Genomic DNA, 26,323 nt, shown 5'->3' on the forward strand with positions numbered 1-26,323 from the left:
GCATTCGCCAGAGAAGAAACCTGAAGTCAGCACACACACTTGCACACCTATCTCTCGCTGGTAATAACAGAGAAGAGGAAAAAACATATATAAAAGTTCCAAAAGTGAACAGGAGAAGTTTGAAATGAAATACAGCACGGTGCCTGAAAATACACTGGAAGTCTCAAAACCGTTCCTTGCTGTGGATGGAGAGGCACGTGTATAGGTCTGCGGTGGTGAAAAGGACAACAAAAACAAGCCGAAAGCTTCTCATTTGTTCTGAAGTTAATTTGCATTTTATTTTTCCTCCAGAGAGATAAGTAGCAACTACTCAGCAGACAGCACTTTGACAGCTAGTGCTATCACAAATTCATCTACAAAGTCACGCACAGAAGAACACCAGCATTAAACAAGATTCTGTCACTGGATTAGTGGGACAAATCAACAAGCCGACTTACAGAACAAGGTCCTACTCCACAGGGATCAGGGTGCCAGAAACTGATACAACCGGATAAACACAAAGTGAAGCATTGTGTTTACTGCTCCATTACGGCAAGCAGCAGCTTCATGACAAGCAGTCACTTACAGTGCCTGCAAACACTCCCTTCCATACAGGGCAGCGAGAACAAGCCAAAGTTTTACAGCATCAACAGCGGCAGAGAAACTTGTCCACCCGGCACACAGACTGGGAAGTTCAGTCACAAGAGCTGCTCAAGCCTTCGCCAGAGAAATCCAAACTCTGCATCCAAACTCCCCTTTCCAGAACCTTTTGTCAGTTTGGCACGTCTGTTAACAACGTGTGATTTTTTTTTGTTATGCCATCTCTAGCACCAGCAAAAGCACAACTCCAATTAAAATAACATATACCAGCAAAAATAGGTTTTGTCCTTTTATATATCTGGGGACCTGATGCAAGTTTTATTATGACAGCATAAGCTTTGCCTCTCAAAAGCAGGGTTTGCCAGTAAAACTCTGCTTTTACTCATTTTCTAATGTAGCACTGGCCTAACTCACATAATAAACCTCAGTTAAAGCATTCCTGCAACATTTGCTAAGCTTTGGGTCTTTCTTTCCCCTTGTTTATGTTCCTTCCACCTTGAAGACATTCCTTCAGCCTTTATAAGCCAGCTGGATCCATGTCATGAAAGCTTAACAGCAACTTCTGAGTTTAGTATCTGATCTGAGGCTTTTTCTGCCAGCTGCTACGAAGCCTTTGGCTGCTCTGAGGAAAGGGTTAACAGCAGCCAGACCCAGCAAGCTCTTCAGACCTGCTGCATTGTTTCGGAGCGAACCAGGCTCAGACGCAGAAGTGAATCTCATGAATTATGGAGCACTTAAGACAAATATGTTACAAATCTGAAAAAGTGATAGTGATTGTCTAAGCAGCAAATTATATTCTTGACACCATTTCAAAATACCATGAAAATGACATTTTTCACCCATCCCGGGGGGGTGGGGGGAGGAATACATACATAGAAGTATTCTTACCTAAACAGACCACATAGATGTACAGCTGCTTAGTAGCTATTCAATCGCTTTTTGCCAAACTAGTTCTGCACTGGTTTGGTTCCCTGAACAGACACGCTGCAAGGTCAAACGAGCATCAGGGCTGGCACAAACACAACAAGGGAAAAATTGGGCCGCAGCCACACTGACTTCACTCAGTTAAAACCAATATAGAATTACAGCTATTAATATTCCTTTAAGGCTCCTACAGCTATGGAGAAGGTCTGCTGCAGGCAAAGATAAGGTGGCAATACGGACAGGAGGTAGCAGAGAGCTCCAGGGCTGGCAAGACACAGCCCTCGAAAGCCTGGCTGGCTACACGGCTGCCGCAGGAGAAGCCAGATCCGGCAGCTGGCCCAGCGGCATCCCACTCCCCGTCCCGCTCTCAACAGGAGCGAAAAGCCGGTGGCGTTTCCTTCCCGCTTCTGCTGTCCTGCTTCTCGAGGCAGGAGAGACCTTAGCTTCTCACTTGTGGGGAGCAAAATGCAGTTTTTCCACACCGCAGTAAAGGCAGGCGCTGGCCCAGCGTCATTAGCAGAAACACTGGTGTCACCCTAATTCTTTCCTTGGAGCACCAGTACTCAAAAAAACAGTACATGAAAAAGAAAAAGTTCAGTTAGATTATCAAAATGAATACAGACAACTTGCCAGCAACATCCAGCACTTTTCATTATTGGATTTCTTTTAGACATGATATGAGCATGGTTTGACAACACTCTAATAACAATATGAAATTCTGTAAAATTAGTTGTTAGCACAAATATTATTCCCAGTCTCTGGACAACTGTTACACTGCAAAAAGATTTATGGGAAAAAGTACAGACCCTCAACAGAACAAAACAGTTATCAGCAGGTAAAACCAAGAGACTTATAACCAATATAAAACAACATGACTTCACTGAAATCAGCAAGGTTAAGCAGGCATAGCCCCAAATTTCAATCCTAGTTTGACTTCAAGGATGTCGGGCTCCTCATGTATAAAGGCTACTACTTTTGTATATAAAATTAGCAAACAAATATAATTCATGAGAACTTGAGATGCTAAATTAATTACTTAAACAACTACTTTTTGAACGATAGCACTATTTTTTATAATTAGGCAATATTGGTTATCACTACGAGTTTGCTAAGTTAAGCTATTATAACCATGAAAATCGCTCTTATCTAATTTCTATTTATAAAGTAAGCTGAAGGATGACTATGCCCATGGAAATCTTCCTCACTTTCAGCATCCTGTCTCAGGAATTCACAACTTCTTAGAAACATCACGTACCGACCAAGGGAGATTTGCTAAGGAAGCATGGAGGAGAAAATACAATATGTTGAGAATTCAGGAGAAGGAGATCGCACATGCTTTCCTCACAGATAAAGCAATAAAAGTTAACATTTGCAAGGAAATATCCTTCAGTAATCATTCAGAAAATGTCCTCTAATTCAACCAAAATCAAGTTCAAACACATTTAAATACTATTCTGGCTGAGGGAATACTTCTCATGTGGTACCACCTACGGAGATCAGCTATTGCATATTCTAGTGGAGACTTCTTTTCATTCTTTAGCTACTGATTTTTAATAAATTGCAGATGCTGTTTTGGTAGGACTCTGCCAGGATGAGATGGAGGCATCAGCGAGCCCTGCAGCTGCTGCAGAAGCAAGCTGTCCTGCTGATGGCCCAGGGAATGGGGACAGGCAGAGAGCCAGGCTCTGCAGGGCACTACCAGCAGAACAGGTTGCCCTTCCCTTTAGCAAAAGTCCCCATCCCTAACCCAGCATCACTGGAAACAGAAAACTTCCTCTCCTCTGGGGCTTTACAGACCCTTTTCTGGCATCACCTGGCTGGCGAGAGCCGGGCCTCGCTGCCGTCCCCCATTCTCTTTTCTCCTCTCCTTCCCCAGCAGCTGCTGAGCCTGTGCTCAGGGGATGATACAAGTTGCTGAGAACTGTTGCTGGCTCTTTTGAAGGACAGAGGAGGAGGATCTCTGAGTGCAAAGTAATATTTTAATAGGAAAGTACTTTTCCATTCTGACACAAAAGGAAGGAGAAGAGTAGGTCACAGTAACATTTCCTGGATAGGCTTTATAGATTGAGATTTTTACAACAGTATAAAGGAACTGTCACAAAACCACTTTAATCTCTGCAACCAACCTGCAAGTGAAAATAACACTGATGTGAAGTGTGAAAGAAAGGCAAATTAAAAAGACAACCACTATACAAGAAGGAAGCCAAGGAGAACAGAATGATTACCTATTACACTTTTGGCAAATGAAGCTCTCTTGAGGGTTGCCAGACCTAAGTCTCCTATTTTCACAGATCCAGTTGGTCCAGTAATAAAAATATTGTCACATTTTAAGTCTCTGTGAATTATTGGTGGAGTTCTTGTGTGCAAGAAAAGAAGACCCTTCAGGATTTGCCGGCACCAACTACGCAGGACTTTTGGTTTCATCACTTTAAATCTCTTCAGATACCTACAGTGCAAAAAATTCACAGACATGGATATAAAGAAAGCAGAAGTGATATAAAAGATACTAGAGGCTGGAAGCTTAGATGCCATAATAGCCACTCAGAAACATCAACAAATAGATCTTTCTAAAGAATTAGAACATTCATTTTTAGGGAGGAAGATAAAAAGCTTTTTTGGTGCAAGTCTAATATCAAAACTATTCACTTTATGCAGAGAAAACAGTTTGAATACTCTTCATATATTCAGATCAGAACAATACCAAAGTTTAATTTTAACCAGAAGATTTTGACCTCTGTACCATGCACCTGCATTTTTTGCCTTTATCTAAAACAATGATGGGGAGGGTACACTTGGAAAAAAATGTAAAACCTGCTAAAGTACTTGCAGAGCAGCACACTGGATATACGCAGTGATGAGTATTGCTCCCATTGGGGCTGAAAATCTGTTCCAGAATTCATGCCAACTACTTGATAGCAACCTTAACAAGATTGTCAGTACCAAAAGCTATTAATTAATATTCTTCAGTAGATAACCTAGAGCACTTTCTGCTTCAAAAAGAGATTCCCCTGTTCAAGTGCTACCCTGTCTGAATTTTGTAACAAAATATGCAAACACAAGCACAAAGGTGATCACAAAAATACATCCTGACAAATTAGACCATCACATGTAGGGGATGAAACAAAACAGAGAACTGCTTCCAGTTACATAACTGCAACAGAAGATTGGGGAAGAGAGATGGAGGCCAAAATTCTTCCTGTCAAATCCATGAAGTTCAAACACAGGGACAAATGACAGACACCAGAGAACAGTTCCATTTTTTTCTTTCATCTTGAGATGCCTTTTTCAGAATATGAAAGTAGGATTTTTCTAAAAATTTCCATAGCTATTCTTAGACTCCTCACCAGGAGCACAGTACTTACGTCTTTAGTGTTCCAGAGGTCATCAATTCAGTAACCAGCACGATACATCTTTTTCCTTTTACACAGGATTCCCAGAAGTCATAAAATCTTACAATATTTGGATGCTGTAGACCTTTCAACATCTCTGCTTCCTCTTTAAATCTCTGTCTCTCTACTTTTGTTAATTTTCTGTCCTATAATCCAAAATAAGACATTATTAGTACTGCATTGACAAAAATAAAATAAAGCCACTGTAACTTTATTGCTATGTTTTTCAGAATTCTAGATTTATGATTGTATCATGAACAACGCTAAAATCTTTTATATAAGCGATGAACAGCGTGTATTGAACTAGGGCACTAGCCTCAAGCCCAGTGTCAAAAAGACAGACTTGCCTCCAAACCAGAAACCATCTGTGCTATGCTACATGACAGCATTACTGTTCCAGGCAACATAACCATATCAGTATCTTGATGTATCAACATGCAGCTATTCACTTTTTGTTTTGGTTTGTGAGGATCGCTATACGAGAGATTAACACACACAGGACCTCATTTCCAGGTATGCAAAGTAGTCACAGCTAAGCTACTGCTTTCTTTTATGACTGTGAATGCTCAATGTTTAAATGACTGTATGTGTGAATTTTACAGTAGCAAACACAAGGTGAGTTCCCCTGAGTAACCACATCGGGCTGTTCAGACTTTTCCATTTCAGTCGGGAAAAATTATACAGCAGCACCTCAAAAATGAACCTGTCAGTTTTTCTACTCATCTACAGTTCTGCTTAATCTTACAGACTTTTATTTAAAATTGATGAAGGATTTAAAATCATCCTCTAGCCTTTTCTTTAGCCTGCACATTGGCACCATGGGAATATTTATTATTTTAGATTAGAAATATGAGGAATGTCACTTTCCACCAGCCTGGTTTTCCTAGAGAAAATTAGGAACATTTACTGTAAACTCCAGGCTGTAAATGAAACAGAAGTATTTAAGACCTAAGTAAGGCTTCTTTTCTTCAAGAGCTCCTCATGCCAGCAACGAGCATATGTAAACTCCAAAAACATAAATCAACCAAGTCCCCCCAAGTCATATTTTGTAATTCTGCCTCAGCTGCCACCTCCTTCGCTCTCCCAAGCTCACGGTTTGTAGGAACTCCTGCCAACCTTCCAGCGAGACACGCAGCAGAGTTTACCCACAGCCAAAACCCCACCTGGGAACAAATGACCCTCCTGCAGACTCCCACACAGGTGGGCTTCACCTGGAGAAGAGGAAAGGAGGTTTCTTTGTGCTACTTTTCCTTAGCATGGCAGCGAGCTCAGCCCCCCGAGCCCGGCCAAGGGGGACGTGATGTCCTTGCTGGCCAAGTGGTCATGGAGTTTAACAGAAGTCTCCTTAGCTACCTGCAGCTAATTAACACCTAAACCCTTACAAGAAAAAGGCAACAAAAAGCTCAGTCTCTCACACTATCGTCTTTATACTACATAGAAGAACAAAATGGCATGTGCCAAAGCACTAGGAATTTCACCTAAAACTGGACTGTGATGGTGTGGTCCATCTCCCACGGACAGTTATTTGGGCTGGGAACGCTTCAGTCCACTGTCCTAGAAATGAAGCTTTTTAGTTCTTTAAAAGGCACCATTGTGTAACTGTTCTTACTTAGAGAAATGAAGGCTCACAAATCACTAAAATTAATTAGCTCATTTTTTAACCTCAGACATTTTCCTTTTCTCAGCTAACTTAGGTATGTTTATAACAGCATCTACTTAGTGAATTAAATTGGCACTCAGCTTATTTTTAACTGAGATTCAGAGGGATAGGGCCACTGCCATTTTGAAACAGTCTGCCCTCATCTGTGTTTGCAAAGAACTCAATATAGTAATGAGAATTCACACGGCTGGAAACAAGTCAGCTTGACACAGAGATTTTCTGAGGGGAAGATCTGGGTTGAAGCAATTATGTTTTAGCTCTTCTTGGAAGACAGAAAAGCCTCCTTCTTCAGTGGCGCAAGGGGGGAGCATTCGCATTTTACATAGCTGCTGCTCATGGCAGTGTTTCCCCAAGTCTCCCGGCTGGGAGCAGCCAGGGGCTCGAGGGAGGACACCCGCGTCACGGGAAGGCAAAGGCACCCCTCACCCCGCGGTCTGCCGCGAGCGGTGGGCAGCGGTGCTCTGAGCTGCAGGAACAAGGTGGTATTTCTGCTGCTCTGTATTAACTGCATTTTTTGTAAGCTTTAAAAAAAAAAAAGAAAGAAAAGAAAACTGTCTAATGAGCCAATACAGAAAAGCCTGACAATGCTTTCAAATCCATCAGTTCTTCCCCTACTGCTGAGTCTCTCCTTAATTTAAACCTGGTAGAATAAATCAGACACACTCCTATTAAGGAGGAAAAGGAGCATTTCCTTGTGTGAGACAGGAAGAGCATAGTGTGGGTTAGCAGAGAAAGGAAAAGTAATACAGACCTAGCTCCCCCCCTTTTTTTAAAAAACTTTTAATTAAAAAGAAAATACTGTACCCCTTGACTCTCATTTCCAGATTTCTGAGTATTGTGAAAAATTTTCCACTGCTAATTTGTGAGTAACTTAAAATATCACCCAGACGTTGCAGACTATCACATCTGGTATCACTGGCTGCATGTGACAAGCACCAGACCATTTGGACCAATGACCAAATTCACAGAACCACAAAATCACAGAATGGTTCACGTTGGCAGGGACCTCTTAAGATCACCTAGTCCAACCCCCTGATCAAGCAGGGTCACCAGGACATGTTGCCCAGCATTGTGTCCTGATGGGTTCTGAATATCTGCAAGGAAGGGGACTACACAACCTCTCTGGGCAACCTGCTCCAGTGCTCAGTCACCCTCACAGTAAAGACATTTTTCCTCATGTTCAGACAGAACTTCTTGTGTTTCAGTTTCTGCCCGTTGTCTCTGATCCTATTGCTGGGCACCACTGAAAAGAGTCTGGTCCCATCCTCTCTACACCCTCCCTTCAGATACTTATACACACGGATGAGATCCCCTCCGCAAGCCTTTGTGCCACTGATCACAGCCCTCTGAGCTCTGCCATTCAGCCAGTTCTCAATCCACCTGCCTGCTCATCTAGCCCACACTTCCTGAGCTTGCCTGCGAGGATGTTACGGGAGACGGTGTCAAAAGCCCTCAGAACACTGAGATGGCAATCTGAACAACAGCGACAAAATGGTTGCAGAAGACATGTATATACATATTTTATATAAAATACAGACTCTTTCTCTGTAATTATAATCAAAAGGATAACCAAGCATCTTTTTCAGAAGAAAGTATTACTAGTACCTGGAAGGAGAGGCCAGGGCGGGGGTTCGGGCAGAACAGCCGCCCTCACATGCTCCCCATCCCCTCGAGGCATCTCCTGCACAGAAGCACCCTAACGCTTCAAACCAATCTTTTAAAATTCCACAAGGCTGAACCAGACACATGATTTGTTGGCCAAAGCGTAAGCACTTTCTGAAAGGGCTTAACAGTTGAGCTCTTTTCTACTCTGTGGCGGCAAGCACACTTCTGTTGTCACTTTAACTGTGTGAGTCAATGCTTATTCCAAACCCAAAAAGCCCTCATAGACATTTTTTCCCTACCATATAATCCACACCAGGCAAAAAAAGTTTTGTGCTATAGGTAAGGATCTAAGCTTCAAACAACTGCCTTTGAACAACAAAATTTTAAGATGGGGAACTGGATTCTTTGGAGAGGTAACGCCAAAGAAAGCTATTCCATTTAAATTGGATTTAAGATGTTACAACCCAAGCTTAACCCAATTTAAGATTGCATAACCCAAACTCAAATGAAATTTATGAAAGTCTGGAGATGAAGCAAGCTCTCAGATTCAGGCAGCAAGTCACCGGCCAGCATGTTGCCTGCAATGGAAGACACTGCCAACATCAAGCAGCCGAAGGAGGTGGCTCAGGGATGCTGCGTAGCTGCATTGCTCTACTCCTCTGTAGCATGAGGAACGTGACAGCAGTGTCACGTCCAGGTGACAAACAAGCTCATTGTTGTCCCACTGCTTTAATATCACTCTTTCTCTTCTGAGATTCCCCAAGACACAAGACTTGAAAGGAAAATCATGAAATGTTTTCAATGTGATTTCAACGACACCAATATCAGTTTGCAGGTATCAGCACACTTCATCTCCTTGTAAGGTGTCTGCACTGCTTGGCTCTTTACCACTTCACTGGGACATAGAGTCTTGGCCCTGGGGGCTACGTTGTAACTCCACTTAAAATAAATGAAAGCTTCTCAAACCTACTGAACAGCATCAACGTTTCTAAAGTAAACTTCAACCTTCAAAAGTTCACAGCAATCACACCAAGCTGGTTCAGCTTTTCCAGATTAACTAAATTTAAACAGAACCAAGCAAGAAGTGAGACAGCTGTTCAGTCCATGTTACTATTAAGAAGGAATCTATAAGTTTATCTTGTTTCTCCACCTTAATAAGCTGTAAAGAATGCCATAGAGAGCTTTTTCTCCACCTCTGCCAGGAGAAGTGGTCTGCTTAAAAGAATTCAGCACAGAATTTGTCTGTGGCAAAGACCAAAGCAGCGCTGAGAACACATATAGCAACCACGAGCTTTCCCACACTCAGAACCTAGATACATCAGTTTTGCAAACATACACACATTGCAAACTCAAAGATAAGTCTGTTATTTTACTATAATGACATAACTAGAACCATTGCCGCCACTAGCGGCAATGAAAGTATTGTGCTTTACAAAACGCAAAACCAAATTTACTCTTTTAAGCAGATACTTCCATACAGTGTACAAAGCAGAATGGTTTGAGCACCCTTCCCCAGTGCACCCACACGGGTCCGTGGTCAGCTGCCCTAGCCTGTGCTCAGAATTTACCAGTTTATCATTACAGCTACTCTGGGGCTGCTGCGGTTAGGTACTTACTGAGTGCCTCTGCAGGGTAAGCCACAACAGCGTGCGCTAGCAGCACAGCGCAGGCAGAGCATCACTGCTTGCACAGACGCTGCCCAGCCACCTATGCAGCTCCACAATTTAACCTTTCCTATAAACAAACAAGCACTAAATGGTTTGGGATTACACAATGTATCCTTCGCCAGGCAAGGCAGTCTGTAACAGACAAATAGTAGGCAAGCAGTAAAAGGAGGTTATAAATTGAAAACTTGTTTCTCTTCATTGACTTCCTTCACATCCCACCCCTTGCACACCAGATTATAACTGCACAGCCACTTTTAAACATCAAACCACTGAAAGCTATTTACTTTTTTGGGGAGAAAGAAAGAATTCCCCGTTAGTATTTTTTATCATTGCTCTTGGTAAATTAAACATTGATTCGGAGAGAGTTACAAGGGACTGAATAAAATGAAGTTTGTAGCAGGAAGTGACGTTACATAACTTTCTATTTGTAAATCTTATTTCTGCAAATTGGTCACCAGTCTAAGACACATAGGCTCTCTGCTTCACTCTGTTTTTCCCAGGCAGAGTTACATAAGCCTTCTCTTTGGCAATGTAAAATTTACCCCTTCACTAAGTTCCTTGGCGTTGAACAATAGCAAAGATTGGAACCAGGAAGAAAATTAATAAAATGAAAAGGAAGGCTTACGAATTACATTCTGGAACGACACCCAAATTAACAGCAGGAGCATGTTCTGTTAGTCATCTACAAGCATCATTTCCTCCAGGTTGTAACATATGGGCTCTGACTAAGTCTTTGTAAGTTATACAAGCAAGAGACTGGTTTTCACCTGAGTCTTTAGAAGATTTCTGAGAGAGATTAATCACTGACTTCAAGTTTCTTGCCTACTAACTTGTGAGTGGCTGCAAGGTTTGGGAGTGAACCATCATCACCCCATGAGAAAGGAAAATCAAATGAAAAGATAAAAATAAGACCACACAAAAGATTTTTCTTTTTATGTAGTAACGTGTATATCTATTTAAGAACAGGGTGTTTGGGGCAAAGCTGCTACCCAAGCTAGAAAGCTGTGTTGCTTCTGCAGTTTCACTGATTTTCTAAAGTTTCTCTGTTGAAAGTCTTGAATTTTGAGTAACATCAAAAAAAAAAATTTAAAATACTTTAACTCCTTTAAAAGCAGCACTGACCGAAGAGTAAATTCACTGTTGCTCTGGAGTGAGCCTTGGCCACGATGCTGCCGTTTTTGAACAATTGACTATAAAGTCCTCCCGTCTCACTCAGAAGACTGTCAGTGTTTTGAAAGATCCATCCTCAGCCTTGAAAGGTTCAGGTTGTCCATCCAGCGTGCTACAGCCCTGCTAAAGACATCTGAAAGCCCTCTGCCTCGTCTTGCCCACACATCACACAAGAGACTCGCCCCCCTCGCAGACTCCCCGCTGGGGGACAGAGGCTGCAGCAGAGCCTCTCGTAGGGAGGGACAGGCAAAACCCCTCCCTGGGATGACAGCACGAATATTAAGCGGCACTGTCTGAATGGGTCATTTTAACCTGCAGAGTCAGGCTTCACAAAGCCCTGGGAAAAAAAATTTGTTTAAGAAAAAAGAACACAACACAGAAAGAGAGAAACTAATGCCCCACCACAAAACAGGGAAGGCAGCAAGGACAGTACGTCTCCTTCCTTGGCACAGGACTTGGGGATGTCTTACCCAAACTTCTCGGCCTAAGGATTTCTTCTTGTGTGTCAAGCCGGCCTATAAGTACTGGTTTGTTTTAGAAATGCTAAAATTTACATACTTGTACTTACTGCTGGTTATTTCATTTTGCCTAGCAGGACAAAGTCCTCATTTTGGAACAGATTTAGGTCTGCCTGGTGAAGACATGAGACAAGTGCTCACCTCTGTCGCACAGGAACTGCAACAGGGGCTGATTTCAACTTTTACCCCTCTTAGCAATAAAGAGCAGAAATTAGAACTCAAATGTCTAAATCATTAGAATCTTGTTGTTTTTTTTTTTAAAAAAAAAGTGTGCCAAATCTGTACATTTGCTCATGCACTGCAAACACTATTCTAATCAGAGATCATCTTGAACTATGAAAGCAGTAATGGGACCCACTGGCAGCTTTATCTTAAACAGCTGAATACTGTTTTATTGCAGATTTATGAAGGGAAGAAGTGTGCAGTTCTGGTCTGCCCTACAGTCGTAAGTTTGAGAGTGAGATGCAGAGCTTGGTCAGAGCAGGCTGCACTCTCCCAAGACATACTGCAGTGTGAGGAACTTGCTTTGCTCCTACTGTGCGCTTAAGACACATTCGCTGGTACCTGTATATGACTGGTAATTTGTTAAATTCTGCATTGATGGTACTGCCTTTTCAGGCAAATACATCATAATTTTGGAAATGTTTTCACAGTAACTAGCAAAATAAAAAGATCTACCGGTAATGGAGTCCATATCTATGTAGGGCAGCTGTTCTGATCATGTAAAGTCATGGAAGGTGGTCATGCCTCACGCTCCAATTCAGGGCTGAAGATACTATTCACAACAAGGCTTGGTTTCAGGGATATTATGTGGTTTGTAAAAAGTGCAAGTTGTTTATTCCAAAACTCCCTTGTGTTTGGACAGAGAACTCCACACTACCTGTGTGGCTGGAGCAGAACCGTGTATTTCTTGAAGGAATTTTCTTGCCCAGCAATATTTTACATTTCTAGAAATTGATTCTCCAAATTCTTTTAGGGAACACAGTTTCAAAAGCCTTCACCACTGCTACAAAAGATTTGTCAGGGAAAAGCTTTCCAACAGCTAAACTTTTTTTTTTTTTTTTTTTTTTTTTAAAGTTAATCTTCATCATCAACGCTACATTAAATAATCTTTGAGAAATACTGGTAGAAATATATCACTCCTATTGGCTACTGAACAAAATATAGCATACATTACTATAAAATCTGATCTTGGCCATCTCCATAACAATTTGTAAGTTCTCCTATGAGCAACAACTACCGCTGTCAACAGGAATAACAATCTGGTTTATTTAACCTTTTGATACTGTAATTCAGAACCATTTAAAAATTCAAAGGCCTTAGAAATAAAGTTGGACAATAACACATTTTAGAAGAAAAAAATTAAAGCTATTTTGAATTCAAAATGAAAACTTCCCTCATATACTGCTATCACTCACTTAGTACCATCACTTTCTGATTTCACATTAAGGCTTGTCTACTATCGTCCACTATCAGAGAAATCCAGGATTTCTCCCAAGGGCAAAACTGGGAGCAAAAGCAGGCTCAGACATGCAGCAGCTTGGACTGTGAAGCGCTTGAGATACCACTGAAGTAGTTGCTCTCATGTACCAGGTCTGTGCCTTTATTGTTGCAGTACTCACATGACCTATATTATAAATTTTTAATAGCATCCAGGATCTTTTATTTCCACACACCATATACTCAATTACAAGCATCTGTCATTAAAAGTTGTCCTAAAGCAGAAAATCCCCTTTCTGTGAACAAACAACAGATACGCCGTTAGACAACTTGCAAATCAGGAAAAATATTTACAGCTTCATTACACATCAGCTTTCAGCCAACATTTTTTCTTCGCTAAGTCACTCTGTGAGGTTACAACCCACAATTTGTTAGCTATATTAGTGAGGCACATTGAGGTTGCCAGAGGCAACTCACTTACCAAATGCATCAAAAGCAGTCCTCGTCCCCAAAATACTCACAGTTCAGCGAGCAGGACCCCATTCTACAGGAAAGGCGGAGAGAGATTAACTTGTTTGCCGAAGTTATTATTAGAAATCTACAGAAAACTCAGCACTGAATCCAAATCTTTTTATTCAGATCTCGCACTGGAGAAAGGGCTGAGCTTCCTTTTTTGCTGGAGACAAGAACAGCTTACTACTTCTTAACTCAGTTAAGACACCTGTCCTGTGGTGGAGTAACAGTGAAATTCATACCTTCTACTGGCTTTAAGATGCTAAAAAACTTTTCTGGCAAGGTGCAGAAGGAAAGCGAACCAACATCTCACATCACAGAGCTCTATGTAAGAGTCATAAATACATAAGAAACCTAACACCTTTTGCAGAGGCTATGTTTTATTGATCAAAACCTTCAAACATTACCACACTTTGATAACCTATGGTTAAAAAAAAGTTTATGTCACAAGCAATTGAATAGATTGCAGGCAGCACCCCAGTAGCTCTCTTGATCACCAATGCTTCACAGGTTCCACTTTAGCTTGTAAATTTAGAGGAAATACCAGAAATAGTTCAGAAGGACTTCTTCAAAGGAAACCATGGAATAAATATTGGGGGGGGGGGGGGGGGGGGAAGCTGGACACACTCTGACATCAGACCAAAGCACAGGCTCCCCTTCTCAATGAACACAAAAGAAAATTAAAAAAAAACCTTTTAGTTAAACATACCATGAGACTCTATTTCATTATTTTCTGGAATTCACTTCTGAACTAGGGTTCATGAAAGTTTATGCAACAGTTTGTGCTGTTTCTAAAGAGCATTTTGCTTCACTTGCTTCCCGTCATCCATGAACACAGTATTTGGTCATGCAGAATGTCTCATACTGTGAGACATAACATCTCAAACAGATGAAGCCAAGTTCCCATGTCTCCTAGCAGGAGTAAGCTGAGTACAGACATAACCATTCCTACTTATATTTTCATTTCTAAGTGTTTTTAAAGAATACCATTCGCAGACTAGAAGACCCAGAAACAACACACAAATACCCCAAAGCACCTTGGCTGTCACCTTCATAATTATAACAACTGTGGTTATGAGAGACCTTGTTTCAGTGCTGGACTCACAAAAATGATGTGAGCCTTGACAGAGGAGGAGATGGGTCTAGCAGCGCCCTGGAAGCAGAAGGATTGCCTGCGGCTCATCCCTTCTGGCCCAGACAGCTGTGGCAGCCATGGGAAGAGCTGCTGCTGCCCCCAAATAGTCTTCCAATAGCTGAAAATGCACAAAATGGAAGAGAGGAGACGCTACTGCCCTCAGAAGGCTGCCATTTTCCAGGCACGGCGAGAAGGGAGAAGAGGGATTTCCAGGGTATGAAACTCCTGCAGTTTCTCCTTTCTGTGTGCAGCTGTCTCTGCCTTACCGCTCTCCACTGCTGGCCAGGCTGAAGCTCTTCCTCGCATCCCGCGTGTGCCAGAGAGGCCTCGCCTGAGGAGCACAGCCTTTCTGAGCCTTCCGAGACGAAGTGAAAATGCTGCTATTTTACCCCATGTTACCATTCAGCATGTAAGTGTGGAGGCTCACTTGGCCATCAGGCTTGCCAACAGGAATTAGCACAGCACAAAGAATTAGCAGAGTAAGGCAATTTTATTTAATTTGCCTGACAAATTTTATTTGACTGCTTCTTAAGCAGCATACAACCCTGTCTTTCCACCAGGCAAACTTCATTTTCCTTTCAATTTCACCCCATTATTTTACCATTTCCCATCCTGCTATAATCTATCAACTTCATACTTCAGTCTGGAAAACACACTTGATAAAGTGAGATGTTCTTACCAGTGAATTAATTATAATCTGCAAATAACCCGAAATAAAGAATAGGATACTGATCTACAGTCACGAGCATTCAGGAAAAATAAAACGCAGTAACCCAAATGCTGCTCCATAACGTGTACCTTTCAGCGTCTTAGGTGTTTTGAATAGCTAAATTAAGTTTTGTCAACTCATCGGTTCCAAATGTAAACCCGGTAAGACAACAGAAATGCATGCACAGGTTTAGAGTTGTATTTAAGCACCTTGTAAGTGATTAAGATTCTCTTTGCCGCGTTAGCAAAGCCAAGAACGAGCTAAAACAGATTCTTTTCTATTCAGTGACATTTGCAAAATGGAAGAACATAAGTAATATATAGAATGAATTTTAAACATTTTTACCGCTAACCAGTTTTTATCATTTATGAAATATTTTATTTCAGCAGAAGTAGTTTAAAAGGAACCGTTACCGTCAGAACTTATATTTAGCCAGAAATGCAGTAACAGCAAATATACTATCATGCTTTTAATGGAGGATGTTTAAAGTCAGAACATGTATTTTTTACCTCCAAAGTTAAGCCTCTGAACTGTGTCGCATTCATTAGCCAGTCACAGCTTTAGTCAGTTATCAGTCTTAGAAGATTCCCACTGAACAGGCCTTCAAACCAGGTCTCTAATTACAGACTAAGTGCATTTATTTCAGGAAACTAAGTAAAAAAACTTTCAAATTAGTAAGAGTAGAAATCCCATCACCACACCAGACAGCTAAACGAGAAAACTTTTAACAAGCCCCCCTGCAGCAGGCTCCGGAAACAAACACTTGCGGAGCTCTTCAAATCATCATTCTTGTGAAAAGAATAACAGAATCAAAGGTGGATTCAGTACAGCACAAGAAATGCCTCATGTCATGTAAACACAGAGTTAAAAGCCATTTCTCACTTGTTCTTATCTACCAAAACATCAGCAAAGCTGAGCTGAATCGAGGCAGGATGAATCCCAGGAACAGGAGGGCCGCGTCGCTCCGGCCGGGGCTGCACGGAAGCACCTGGCGCTTTCCCGAGGCCACGCGATCCCATCGCAGCCTGCCACACCAACTCGCACACCTTGGAAATTCAACACTGAAGCCACAGGCTCAGAGACATACCTCTGCTTTGCCATGCGAAATTCAAGAATAGCTGAATTATAAGTTAATACTGTTACTCTGTCAAAAGGCCCGAAAGCAGACTGGCTGAAAGAGCAGCACACACAGTGGTAGGAACCCCGAAAGACTGCTTAGAAGTACATAGAGAGGCTTAAATAAGGAGTAAGGGGCTAGATGCCCTGCCTCTCCTTTGGCAGCTCATACCATTCCCTCCCACAGAACTGGAGGGAGCAGGGGCATCTCAGCCCACGTCTGCGCAGAGCCTGCGTCCGTACCAGCCTGTCTCCGAGGGATGGGGAACGCTTCGTGCCACGCGCTAGAGCCAGGTGGCATCAAATACTGAGGGGACAGAGACCTACTCCATGACAGTGTTTGGGCAGACCCTCTGCTGCTGGCGTCCTCGGAGGCCTGTTTCAACCACGTATAATGCCATTTAGCTTTTTGTTTTTCCATTTTACAGAAAAAAGAACACAACTGATCTTGCAGCTCCTGTCTCTATAACCACCCCTAGCGAATGCAGCCCTTGTTTACCTGAACACGTATCACTTTGTTCCCAGAGAACAGTTGTCTCAGTGCACAGGACAGACACGGAAGAAACACTAAGGGCTGCACAGGCAGTTTTAAGTTTAGCATTTCATAACTTCTCATATATTTATTTTCATAAACCAAAACAGACTGAACAAGTGCATATGCGTGTGTGCTGAATCTAGTTATATTCTGGGAAAGGAATACAAAATGGCAAGACAAAAGAAGAGCAACAGCTCATTGCATACCACTTAACCTGCACTCCAGTAGTGGCTTAATGGACCCTGGAGAGAAACTTCTTTATTCCTCACTCACACTGTGGCCTGCTGAGTCACCCAGACCTAGTCCCCTCATTCCTCGGTGCCTAGCTCTGCCATCTGTGTCATACAGATAACCGATGAGGAGTTCTTCTGCAAACCCTGGAGATCTGGGGGAAAGAAGCACTACAGGTGTCATGGACTCTTCCTTCTCCCACATTCCTTTTATTTTTCACTAAGGACTTCTTCATGACTGCTTTTGGGGGGCTTTATTGGGAGAAAATATAGGAAGTTAATCCTTTAATATGCCTTGCTCTCTCTGTTTTGAAAAAAAGCTGGCAGATGGCTGTACTATTGCAAATACCCAACTTAAATTCTTGCATCCAGAAAGTCAAGAGCCTGATAGGTCTTGGAGCTGCCCCAGGAACATTGCGCTCTCGTTCCAGCCCAGCTCCGCAGGCCAACGCACCCCTGGAAGGCCTGCAGCAGCCTGGGCACCACCTGCTCACTGCCGCTCTTGCAGACACAAGATTCAAAAGAAAATATACATGGGAAGTATATAATGCAAGGATGAAGAAAAAAGGCCATCTTTTCTTCTATAATAACTCATGTAGAGACTGGAAGCAAGCATTTCCCGCAGTGTGCCTGCAAAGCTCTCGGACAGCAGGGATAGGGACCCTTTCCCACCACAAAGGCACTTTGCAGATCGGGGTATTCCTCCTCCTGAACACTCCCACAGTAATTTATCTGGAGTTTGGAAACATCTTATCTGGGGAAAATTTTTAAGTGCTGAAAAGAACTGTCACTTTTCTTGAATTCCTAACACCACTTGACAACCTGTTAGAAAACACTCAAAGGCAAATTCTGTACGCCTGGCCAGGATATATTAATCAAAATCCCCCGTAACGGTTACCAATTATGCTGAAAGCATCAGATCTGTAACAAAATGTTTCCTTTTTCTTTTTTTGTAAACCCTCCTGCAAAGCTGAAAATTCTGTAGCCTTGCCCCGAGAAATAATACTCGCTTGTCAGCTAAAACATACGAACAGCTGAAAAATTCAACTTCACATCTCTTCAACAGCTAAACATGAGAGCGTAACGTCAACATGGGTTAATGAAAACAGATCTTGGCTACTTTCCATTGAGATTATATGTTTGGGTTGATAAAGATAATAGCGTTGACATAATAAACTCAGATTTCTGTACTGCATGTGCCTCGCATTAAGGAAGAAAAAGGATGATACAGGAAAAAAAAACCACTTGCATAAGTTGATTAAAAATTAGGTAACCAGTCACAAAATGTAAACTACACATATAAAAATACATGCCCTTAATTATTTTCAAGAGGTTCTGCAGGGCTTAGGCCTTGTTTATAAAAATACAAATTATTTCATAGCAACAAGCTGAATAAAAGCACAAAATTACTAATAAATTTTACACTTTGAAAAGAATTAGGAGAGCGTTGAAACATAAAAATGACAAGTCACGAATTGAGATCCAGATGCTTGTGTAAGCTGAGTGCAAGCAGTCTAAAAATGCTTCACCGCTAGCAGGGTGTACAGCGCAGGCCAGGGACTGAGCGCTACGCGTGCAGGCAGGGAGAGACAGCCTTGCAAAGCAGCGATTGTAAAAGAGACACAGGGAGGTCACCGCAGACGAACATAGCCCGCGGCGCTGCAGTAATGAGAGGCTTAAATGGGAGCATCAAGCATGAAGAGTCCCCTGTATTTTCGTGTTGCAGAGAACATCTCCCTTCCTAGAGCACACTTCTCAACTTGCCCCTTAACATGGGCTTAGTTCAAAGATGGGCCACGAGAATCACTGAAGAATTAGAAATCGGCCCATACTGAGTATGACTCAAAGGAGTTCAATCTGCACAATTTATCTGAGAAAGGGTAGGGGATTATTTGCTTCACAATCCATATAAACTTAAAAGAAAAGCAAAGTTCATACGGGGAAAACTCTTCCATCAAACACTCAGTTACTGCAAGTTGCAGTTGGACAAATGCCCATCAGAAATATGCTTTTTTTCTTAAAGCACAGGGAACCACTGTGAGGTTGACGGCAGAGACTCCGTTACTGCAGCCTTTACCCTCAAGGTTGGACATTTTCCTAAACAATATGCTTCATTTCAGACAGAGGAACTTGGCCTTGAATCAGAGCATTTCAGTCAGAAGAACCTGGATGACTGATTCAAGGCCAAGGAGCCCACAGGAACGAGGGCCCAGAGGAGATCCGACTAGATGATTGCAGTGGTGCTTTCTGCCTTGAAGCCTCTGAAACTGTTACAGGCAGCGTGCTCCTGGCTAAGGTCTTAGAACACCAATCCAAATGCGATCAAATGCGAACGGGAGAGGTCAAGTTTTGGCTAGACAAGACCTCTGAAAACATAAAGTCAGCAGCACCAAATCTAAGTGAATTTAGCTACGCTGAGTGACAGGAGTTACTGCATTCAACCATGACAAAAGTTTGAAAACTAGGTAAGAGGAAAAAAACCCATTCCCTGAACCACATCTGCATTGGCCAATCCACAGTATGTCACAAGTCAGTGGGTTCCCACCACCTTATTGCAGCTGTTTAATTAGCTGGAACCTCTAGTCTGCCCAAGTACGGATTTTAGGAAGTGATGCAAGGAATGCTTCGTACACTATTTAACAAACGCCACCAAAACTTCAGAGACTCTACAAAAAGCAGTACCAATCAAAAAACTAGAAGGACAAAAATACTAATATTAAATAAAATATTAAATAATATAAAATATTAATAATTTCATAAAAGATATCAAGAATAGAGAGTTCCAATGGGAAAATCAGGATTAAAAAGTAATGTCTGGTAGTATGGGCTTCAAACTAAGATTTTATCAATTGTGATAGAAGAAGATACTGTAGATGCAGGGATGCTGTTTGTCAAAAAAGGCTTGTTAAGTACATTTATTCACGTGTATTTCCTACATTTATAAAACTCAGTACTAAATGAATTTAGCAAATAAAAAAATGTGCAAGTCATTAATCTATATCCGTTCTCCAAGATAAGAAGAAAAGAATGTAAATATCATAAATGTAATATCATAAAAGCATAAGATGCTTGGTCACATTGAACATTAGTGGTTTTTTGTTTTTTGTTTTTTTTAATTAAAAAGTGGTGTCTTAGGCCCCAAGTGAATTTATAATAGTTGTCAACAGTGCAAGTATTGGTGCATCCCAGAGCATACTTCCATTGACTAATACCAAAACACAGTAGTACTATCTCCTTTAAAGATTAGGTTGTTTCAAAGATGTCAGAAAGCTGCATTCCAAGAAATTAAGTGTTTGCACTGCTCTTTGTAAATCAAAGCCAGGGAGTGGAAAAAAAAAAAATGTTAACTGCAGGGCTTTTATCATGCCCTCACTAACAGTGCACAGACTCCATCTGGCTTGATGACTATGAATACCACAATATATGACAAGCTGTTTACTTCATACTTTTCAGACAGTAGAATAACTTCTCCTAAATTAACGCACACACAGAACTCCCTTCTTCCCCATCCTAACAATTCCCCTCCCTCCCCCCACACCCAAATAATTCCTAGGAGACCTGGAGAAAAGCTTCCTGGTTTCTAACCTTCATTTAATTAATTAGAAAAACATATAGATACCTTCCTCTCTTTATTCTCTTTCCCTCCCCCAAAAGCTCTGCAAACAGAAAAAGTGCAAAAGCAGGCTTTACTCCAAGTCCCTTACAAAGGGAATAGATACAGACAGCATTAATGTTGGCTATTCTGTACACTGTATAACGATAGATACCTATGCAAAGCAGATCAAAAAACTTTCCAATTTGGCTAGTGTTTTACTTCAGTACGCTAATTTTTACAAAGTACTACAAAACTGAAGGACCCACCCACAGTAAACCAAGACAAGTGTTTTCCTTCCTATACTAATTTCAGCAAATAAAAAGATTAAAATCTCTTTGAATGAAACAATAAAAAGAAAATACTGCATATCAATACCATTTTAATTTGAATGGCAACACCTGGTTTGATTCATTTTTTCAAGACAAATTGCATAGCCTACAAAACTCAAGGTCCCCTTCATTCAATGCATATTAAACAAAATAATTCTATATTTTACAGATTATGTTAGTGCTGTACACCTTCATGAAGGACTTATAAATAATTTTACACTTTCTCCCAAAGATAGATCATTACTCGGTAAAAGTTAACTTCCTACATAAGTTTTTACTATGCTGTCTTTTGTGTTAACTAGAAGTTAAGATAAATTAGTAGGGAACTCTCCTTAGATTTCATATGATTTTAAAATGCTTTATAATTATTCTTAAAACTTTCCAAAATCCAGGTATTTCATCTCTCCTTAGAGATTTGCCTATTAATAAAGGCCAATCAATATGCCCTTTCAAGACTGCAAATGCTGGTCTCTCTGAAGTCCCTATGGCTTGCACAGCATGAAAGCTTTTTCCTAGTAAGAAACAACAGCTTAATTACGAGTGATGGAGAACCAGCAATTCAAGCAAAACATTTGCAGCCACCAGCAGTAATGGACGCCCATTGTACGAACGTAAATCCTGTAAGTACGTTTCCCACAGTCCCCGGGATAAGTGACAGGTGAGTACACAGAAGGGCTTCGTTGGTCAACAAGTTATTGTTCAGTCATGGGGAAAATGTTACTTACACAGAAGAATGAAAGCACAGATGTCTGCAGAGTAGACTGGGAAAAAGAAACGAAGACAAAAGAATACAGTATTTAATCATGTACCAGAGGACATTACTAGTAACTGCCCTCACCCGGACAAAGCAGCATAGGATGTATTCTTGCAGGAAAACGTTCAAAACTTATTGAAATTTAAAGCAAATCAGACATCCTTAAATGACCCTATTTACCTTCGATCTTTTTCCAAAACATTCATTGTTTCAGTACGGCACCACTTCCATAACACTGACTTAGCTTGCCCCTTCTCCATGCCTTAAGCCGTAATCTGGTTGGCACTAGGCAGCCTCATGGTCCACTAATGCAGTGTCGCACCTCTCATCTCAGACCACAAAGCTATCATGATCACAAGAACAGTTACAGATGCAATAAAATGAGGCTTAGTCTAAGGATGGTAAAAGCATCATCAAGAATCATAGAAGTTTGCTGAGAAATTCAAAGAAACTGGTTAATCCTCTGCAAAACAGCACTAACAGTAGATTTCAGACTGCACGCACATTCATGATTCTCAATTTTAATATTATCATTTAAATGTGTTAAAATCCAGCTTTTTTTGAATTACATTTTGCTATTTTATTTCTTTACATATTTTCTATTGGGATTTTGTCAAAACCTGGATTAACACATGAGACAGCAAGGCAAAATGGGATAGGATGAATGAATCTCAGTCTAATTTGACTAATCAGTAGAGCGATCAGAAGTTTCTTGTCACTACTCTTGCCGAGTGAGCCAATTCCACTCCAGCACGGCTCTGTCGTCAGCAGCCCGTACACCTAGCTTCTAGAGCCTACCCTACTGCAAGGTCCAAAAGGACACTTAAAGGGTGCAGGATGTGCCAAACAGCAAAAAGGCACACTTGCTCTTTAAGCTTCCAAGCTTAATCAACTTTGGGTTGTGTTTTACGGTCCTCCTCTCCAAGTTACGCGAGGGAGAGGGATCGCCTATTGCAAGTCAGCTAGAAAGGGACAGCTCTTTCCCGATGAGGGACTCCCAACACTGCTTCCCCAGGGCAAGGTGACCCAACTCCTGTCCCCTCTCTGCTTGCAGGAAGCAAGAGGCAGATCTTCCCAAACCCTCCCAACACAGCCTGTGCTTTGCACTGAACCTTTGCCCTATTACTGTCCTCCCTGCTCTTCTGTCCCTGGCAGCACGGTGCCAAAGAGTGCGAGTTTCCAACATCATCAACACTGAGCTAACCACCAGCTTGCATGTCTCTCTCCCTCTGACTAGGAGCAAGCAGTCTGGCTCACACGCCCCAGATCACCCGAATACGGTCACCAGACACTTCTCTTCCACTATCCTATACTGCACAAATGCTAAAACAAAGTTTGAAGTAAAGAAGAAGGGAAGAGGATGGAAGATTGTGAGAGAAACGGTATTTTCCGTTTCTGGAAATGACTGCTCAACTCTCACGGGTTAACGCTCACTTGCGACTACCTCTCTCTACCACTCTATCTGGAGCCTGAAGCAATGGTTTTACCTAAATTTAGAATTCTGAAAGTTGAGTTAGGTATTACGACTTATGCCCACTTCCAACTAATCCATCTCACTTAAACCAAATGACCTCCCTTGGGCACTGCTGTCTTTTTCAAACCAGTCAACCTAGAAGAATAACTGCATGACAAATTCAGGTAAGACACCATGATAAACAGCACAAATAAAGCATGAAAATATCTTAAAAGCTTACATAAGAGGGCAGGGCTGTCTTTAAAACCTATCAATGTATTAAAATCAAAGGCCAGGCACTCATTCACAATTGACTATGCACGAGTCAAAGCATATGCTACAATTTTAGTCCATGCAACTTAAGTCAGAAACATCATCTTGCCCACTTATTTTCAGCTCATGCTGATAGGTATGCTAAGGAAAGAGTTACAAAGGAAGTTCAGAAAGAGACATCAATCATGAAAAAAATTACTAAAAATTACTGTGCAACTGAAATTGTTTATAGTAGTGTGCAAACACAGATCTCTATGAATGGATTTACTCTCACTGGAAGTTTTAAGTGATTGTGAGCCTTCATACTCACTTCCAGATGAACGCTTTATTATAAATACCATGCAGCACACTAGTGTTCATTTCTCAGCCACACAAGGACCACGAAGTGTTTTACAGATGCTAACCATGCCAGACATCACAATGTTTCAGGATGAGGCAGATGCAGCGAGAACCTAGAGGCGTTCCAGAAGTCACAGGAAGTCTGATCTGAACATAGGCTGTATTTTTGCGTAAGATTCCCATATAGGGCTACATACATGCAGTGCAGTTGGGCACAGCCCCCTGAGTAGGCCTGGGGCGTCCAGAACATGCTGGATTTATTGTGCGTTTGCAGACTAATACATGAACACTTGAGAGTTGATCTGAACATGAACAGTGGCTGCTTGCCTCAGATCGCTGGACGTCATGCAACAGAGCCCTCCTTTTTTTGACAAGACAAAACTTACAGATGTAAAAAGGGGACGTATCCTGGGAAACTCAGACACTTGGCAGCTCTTCTATTCTGCAGGAAAAAGTGCAGGAGCTCTATTTCCCTGCTTCTGGTGGTAACCATAAGTCAATGCTATAAATCATTACCCTGTTAGTACGCCAAGCAGCACCAGATTGGACACATACTTATTTGGCTTGTTTAACACCATCTGCCTTTATGCATGAAAGAACAGTTTGAGTCACATAGATGCTGAATTACTCTCCAGAAGAGCACTAGTAGAAGTGATTCATGCATTTATGAAGTAATACCATACATGCTCTGTTATCAGAAGCACAAGAACCCATTTTTGGTTAAGGAAACACTGTCAAGGTCCATTGGACTAATTTTATCCTCTCTTGACACAGAAGCATATGGAAAAATCATGCCATGAGGATTGGCGGTAATCTCCTAAACAGATGTTCTTGCCATAGGAAACATTTAGAAGGAAAGCAGGTGTGACTTATGAGACTGTCCGCACACATAAACTCTTCCCGTATCAGAAACACCCTTTCCATTCAGCTCTCTCACAACATCAAGGCTTTCAAAGAGAGAAAAAACAAATATATAACTTTACAGAAAGACAGTAAGGGAGAATGGCAAATGCACACTCGTTTTGTGTCCATATAGAAACAATTGTGTGTGTTAAAACAGTGCCTAATAAAAACAGCCGCAATGTTCCAATAAAGGGTTATTATTTCACAAAAAAGACTTCAACATACGATACTTCAGTAGGCAATTTAGAACTCATTCACCACTATAACACATCAGATCAGTTTCTCTTTTCTTATTACTACTGTCTCTCTTAACCAACCTTAAGTTAATAACCAATGATTTTCTTCTAGTCTATTTACTTGGGTGCTTCACTAAATATGCACCCAGTCAGTAACAGGAGACCTATTCTTAAAAGGTGAGACTTTGTGGAAAACCAAATATTAACTTCAGTGTTGTAGCCTGAGCCAGAAACTGTATTTTAATGCTTCATTTCTGTTGACAGTTAAGTGTTGTGTCTTCCTCAACTACTACCAAAAACCATCATAGCTGCTCTGCTGGTATAGACACCAGCCGTAAATTTTCAGATTACACTGACCAGAATCTAGCAAGCAGCCTGATACACTGTTCTCAGTAAGATTGTGTCTTTAGAAGCAGTGACCTTGGCAAATGCACCCAAACTCAGCATTTCAAGAAAATATCGAGAAAAGGCTGATATACAGGCTTGCCACGCGATACGCGGTTAACACCTCAAATTAAGTCTTAGAAACACAAACTGAAAAGCTTTTTCAAATCCTACTAAAAAAAAAAAAAAAAGCTATTTTAAACAAAATCAGTAAGACAGCAGGATGCGTTAAAGCCTGCAGAGAACACTACCACCACTTCCATAGCCATAAAAAGTTAGGCTGGGTAAACTAAGGATGACAAAATTAGTTCATGTACGTCCTTATCACTTTGGGCCGGAAGGCAGGCCGCAGGCGAACAGCAAGTCACGAGCAGCTGGGGTGCTGCCAGCTCTTCCTGAGGGTTTGGGTTCCTCCACTCCGAGTTGAACCGTCTGGAGGCTTCGTGACCTTGGCTGCTGAAGAGCCCAGTCCCCAGCACCTTTGCAGGCTGAGAAAGCCAGGCGCTTTGCTCGCAGAGAACACCATTTAAGTTAAAAACAGAGTTTATATATTCTGTGCTGGATATGCAACCAGATTGCATCGATTTATCTTTGCTCTCAAGTTCAAGATTCCATTGGTGTTGGACAGTTTGGGTTTTTTTTTTTTTTTTTTGTCCTCTAGCTATTGCCAAAAACCCCAACCTAAAGAAATTTATAACACAGATTAAATTCATAAGCTGAGGGCCTTCATGGCTTGTGAACAAAATGAGAGCCTTCCTTTCAGTCTTTTAAATGGGAAGCACGATTTGAAAAATAAAAAGCTTCGCTGTTACAGGTATGTTCAAAAAACGTCGATTCATGCAGTTGCAAACGTGGCCTAACAACTTC

At 41.5% G+C, this 26,323-nt stretch overlaps 1 protein-coding gene across 10 annotated transcripts in view; it reads right to left on the reverse strand.

The window, feature by feature from the left end:
• Nucleotides 1-26,323, reverse strand: part of WNK2 (WNK lysine deficient protein kinase 2) — a 127,079-nt gene that overhangs the window by 75,064 nt on the left and 25,692 nt on the right. For all 10 annotated transcript variants that reach the window (XM_064518887.1, XM_064518885.1, XM_064518883.1 and 7 more), the window contains exons 3-4: nt 4,866-5,038; nt 3,729-3,949 (exon numbers count right to left, since the gene is read on the reverse strand). In XM_064518887.1, the coding sequence (XP_064374957.1) occupies nt 3,729-3,949; nt 4,866-5,038 (394 nt within the window). The remainder of the gene's footprint in view (nt 1-3,728; nt 3,950-4,865; nt 5,039-26,323) is intronic.

The sequence above is a fragment of the Dromaius novaehollandiae genome, chromosome 12 (assembly GCF_036370855.1).
Source record: "Dromaius novaehollandiae isolate bDroNov1 chromosome 12, bDroNov1.hap1, whole genome shotgun sequence".
Lineage (NCBI taxonomy): Eukaryota > Metazoa > Chordata > Aves > Casuariiformes > Dromaiidae > Dromaius > Dromaius novaehollandiae.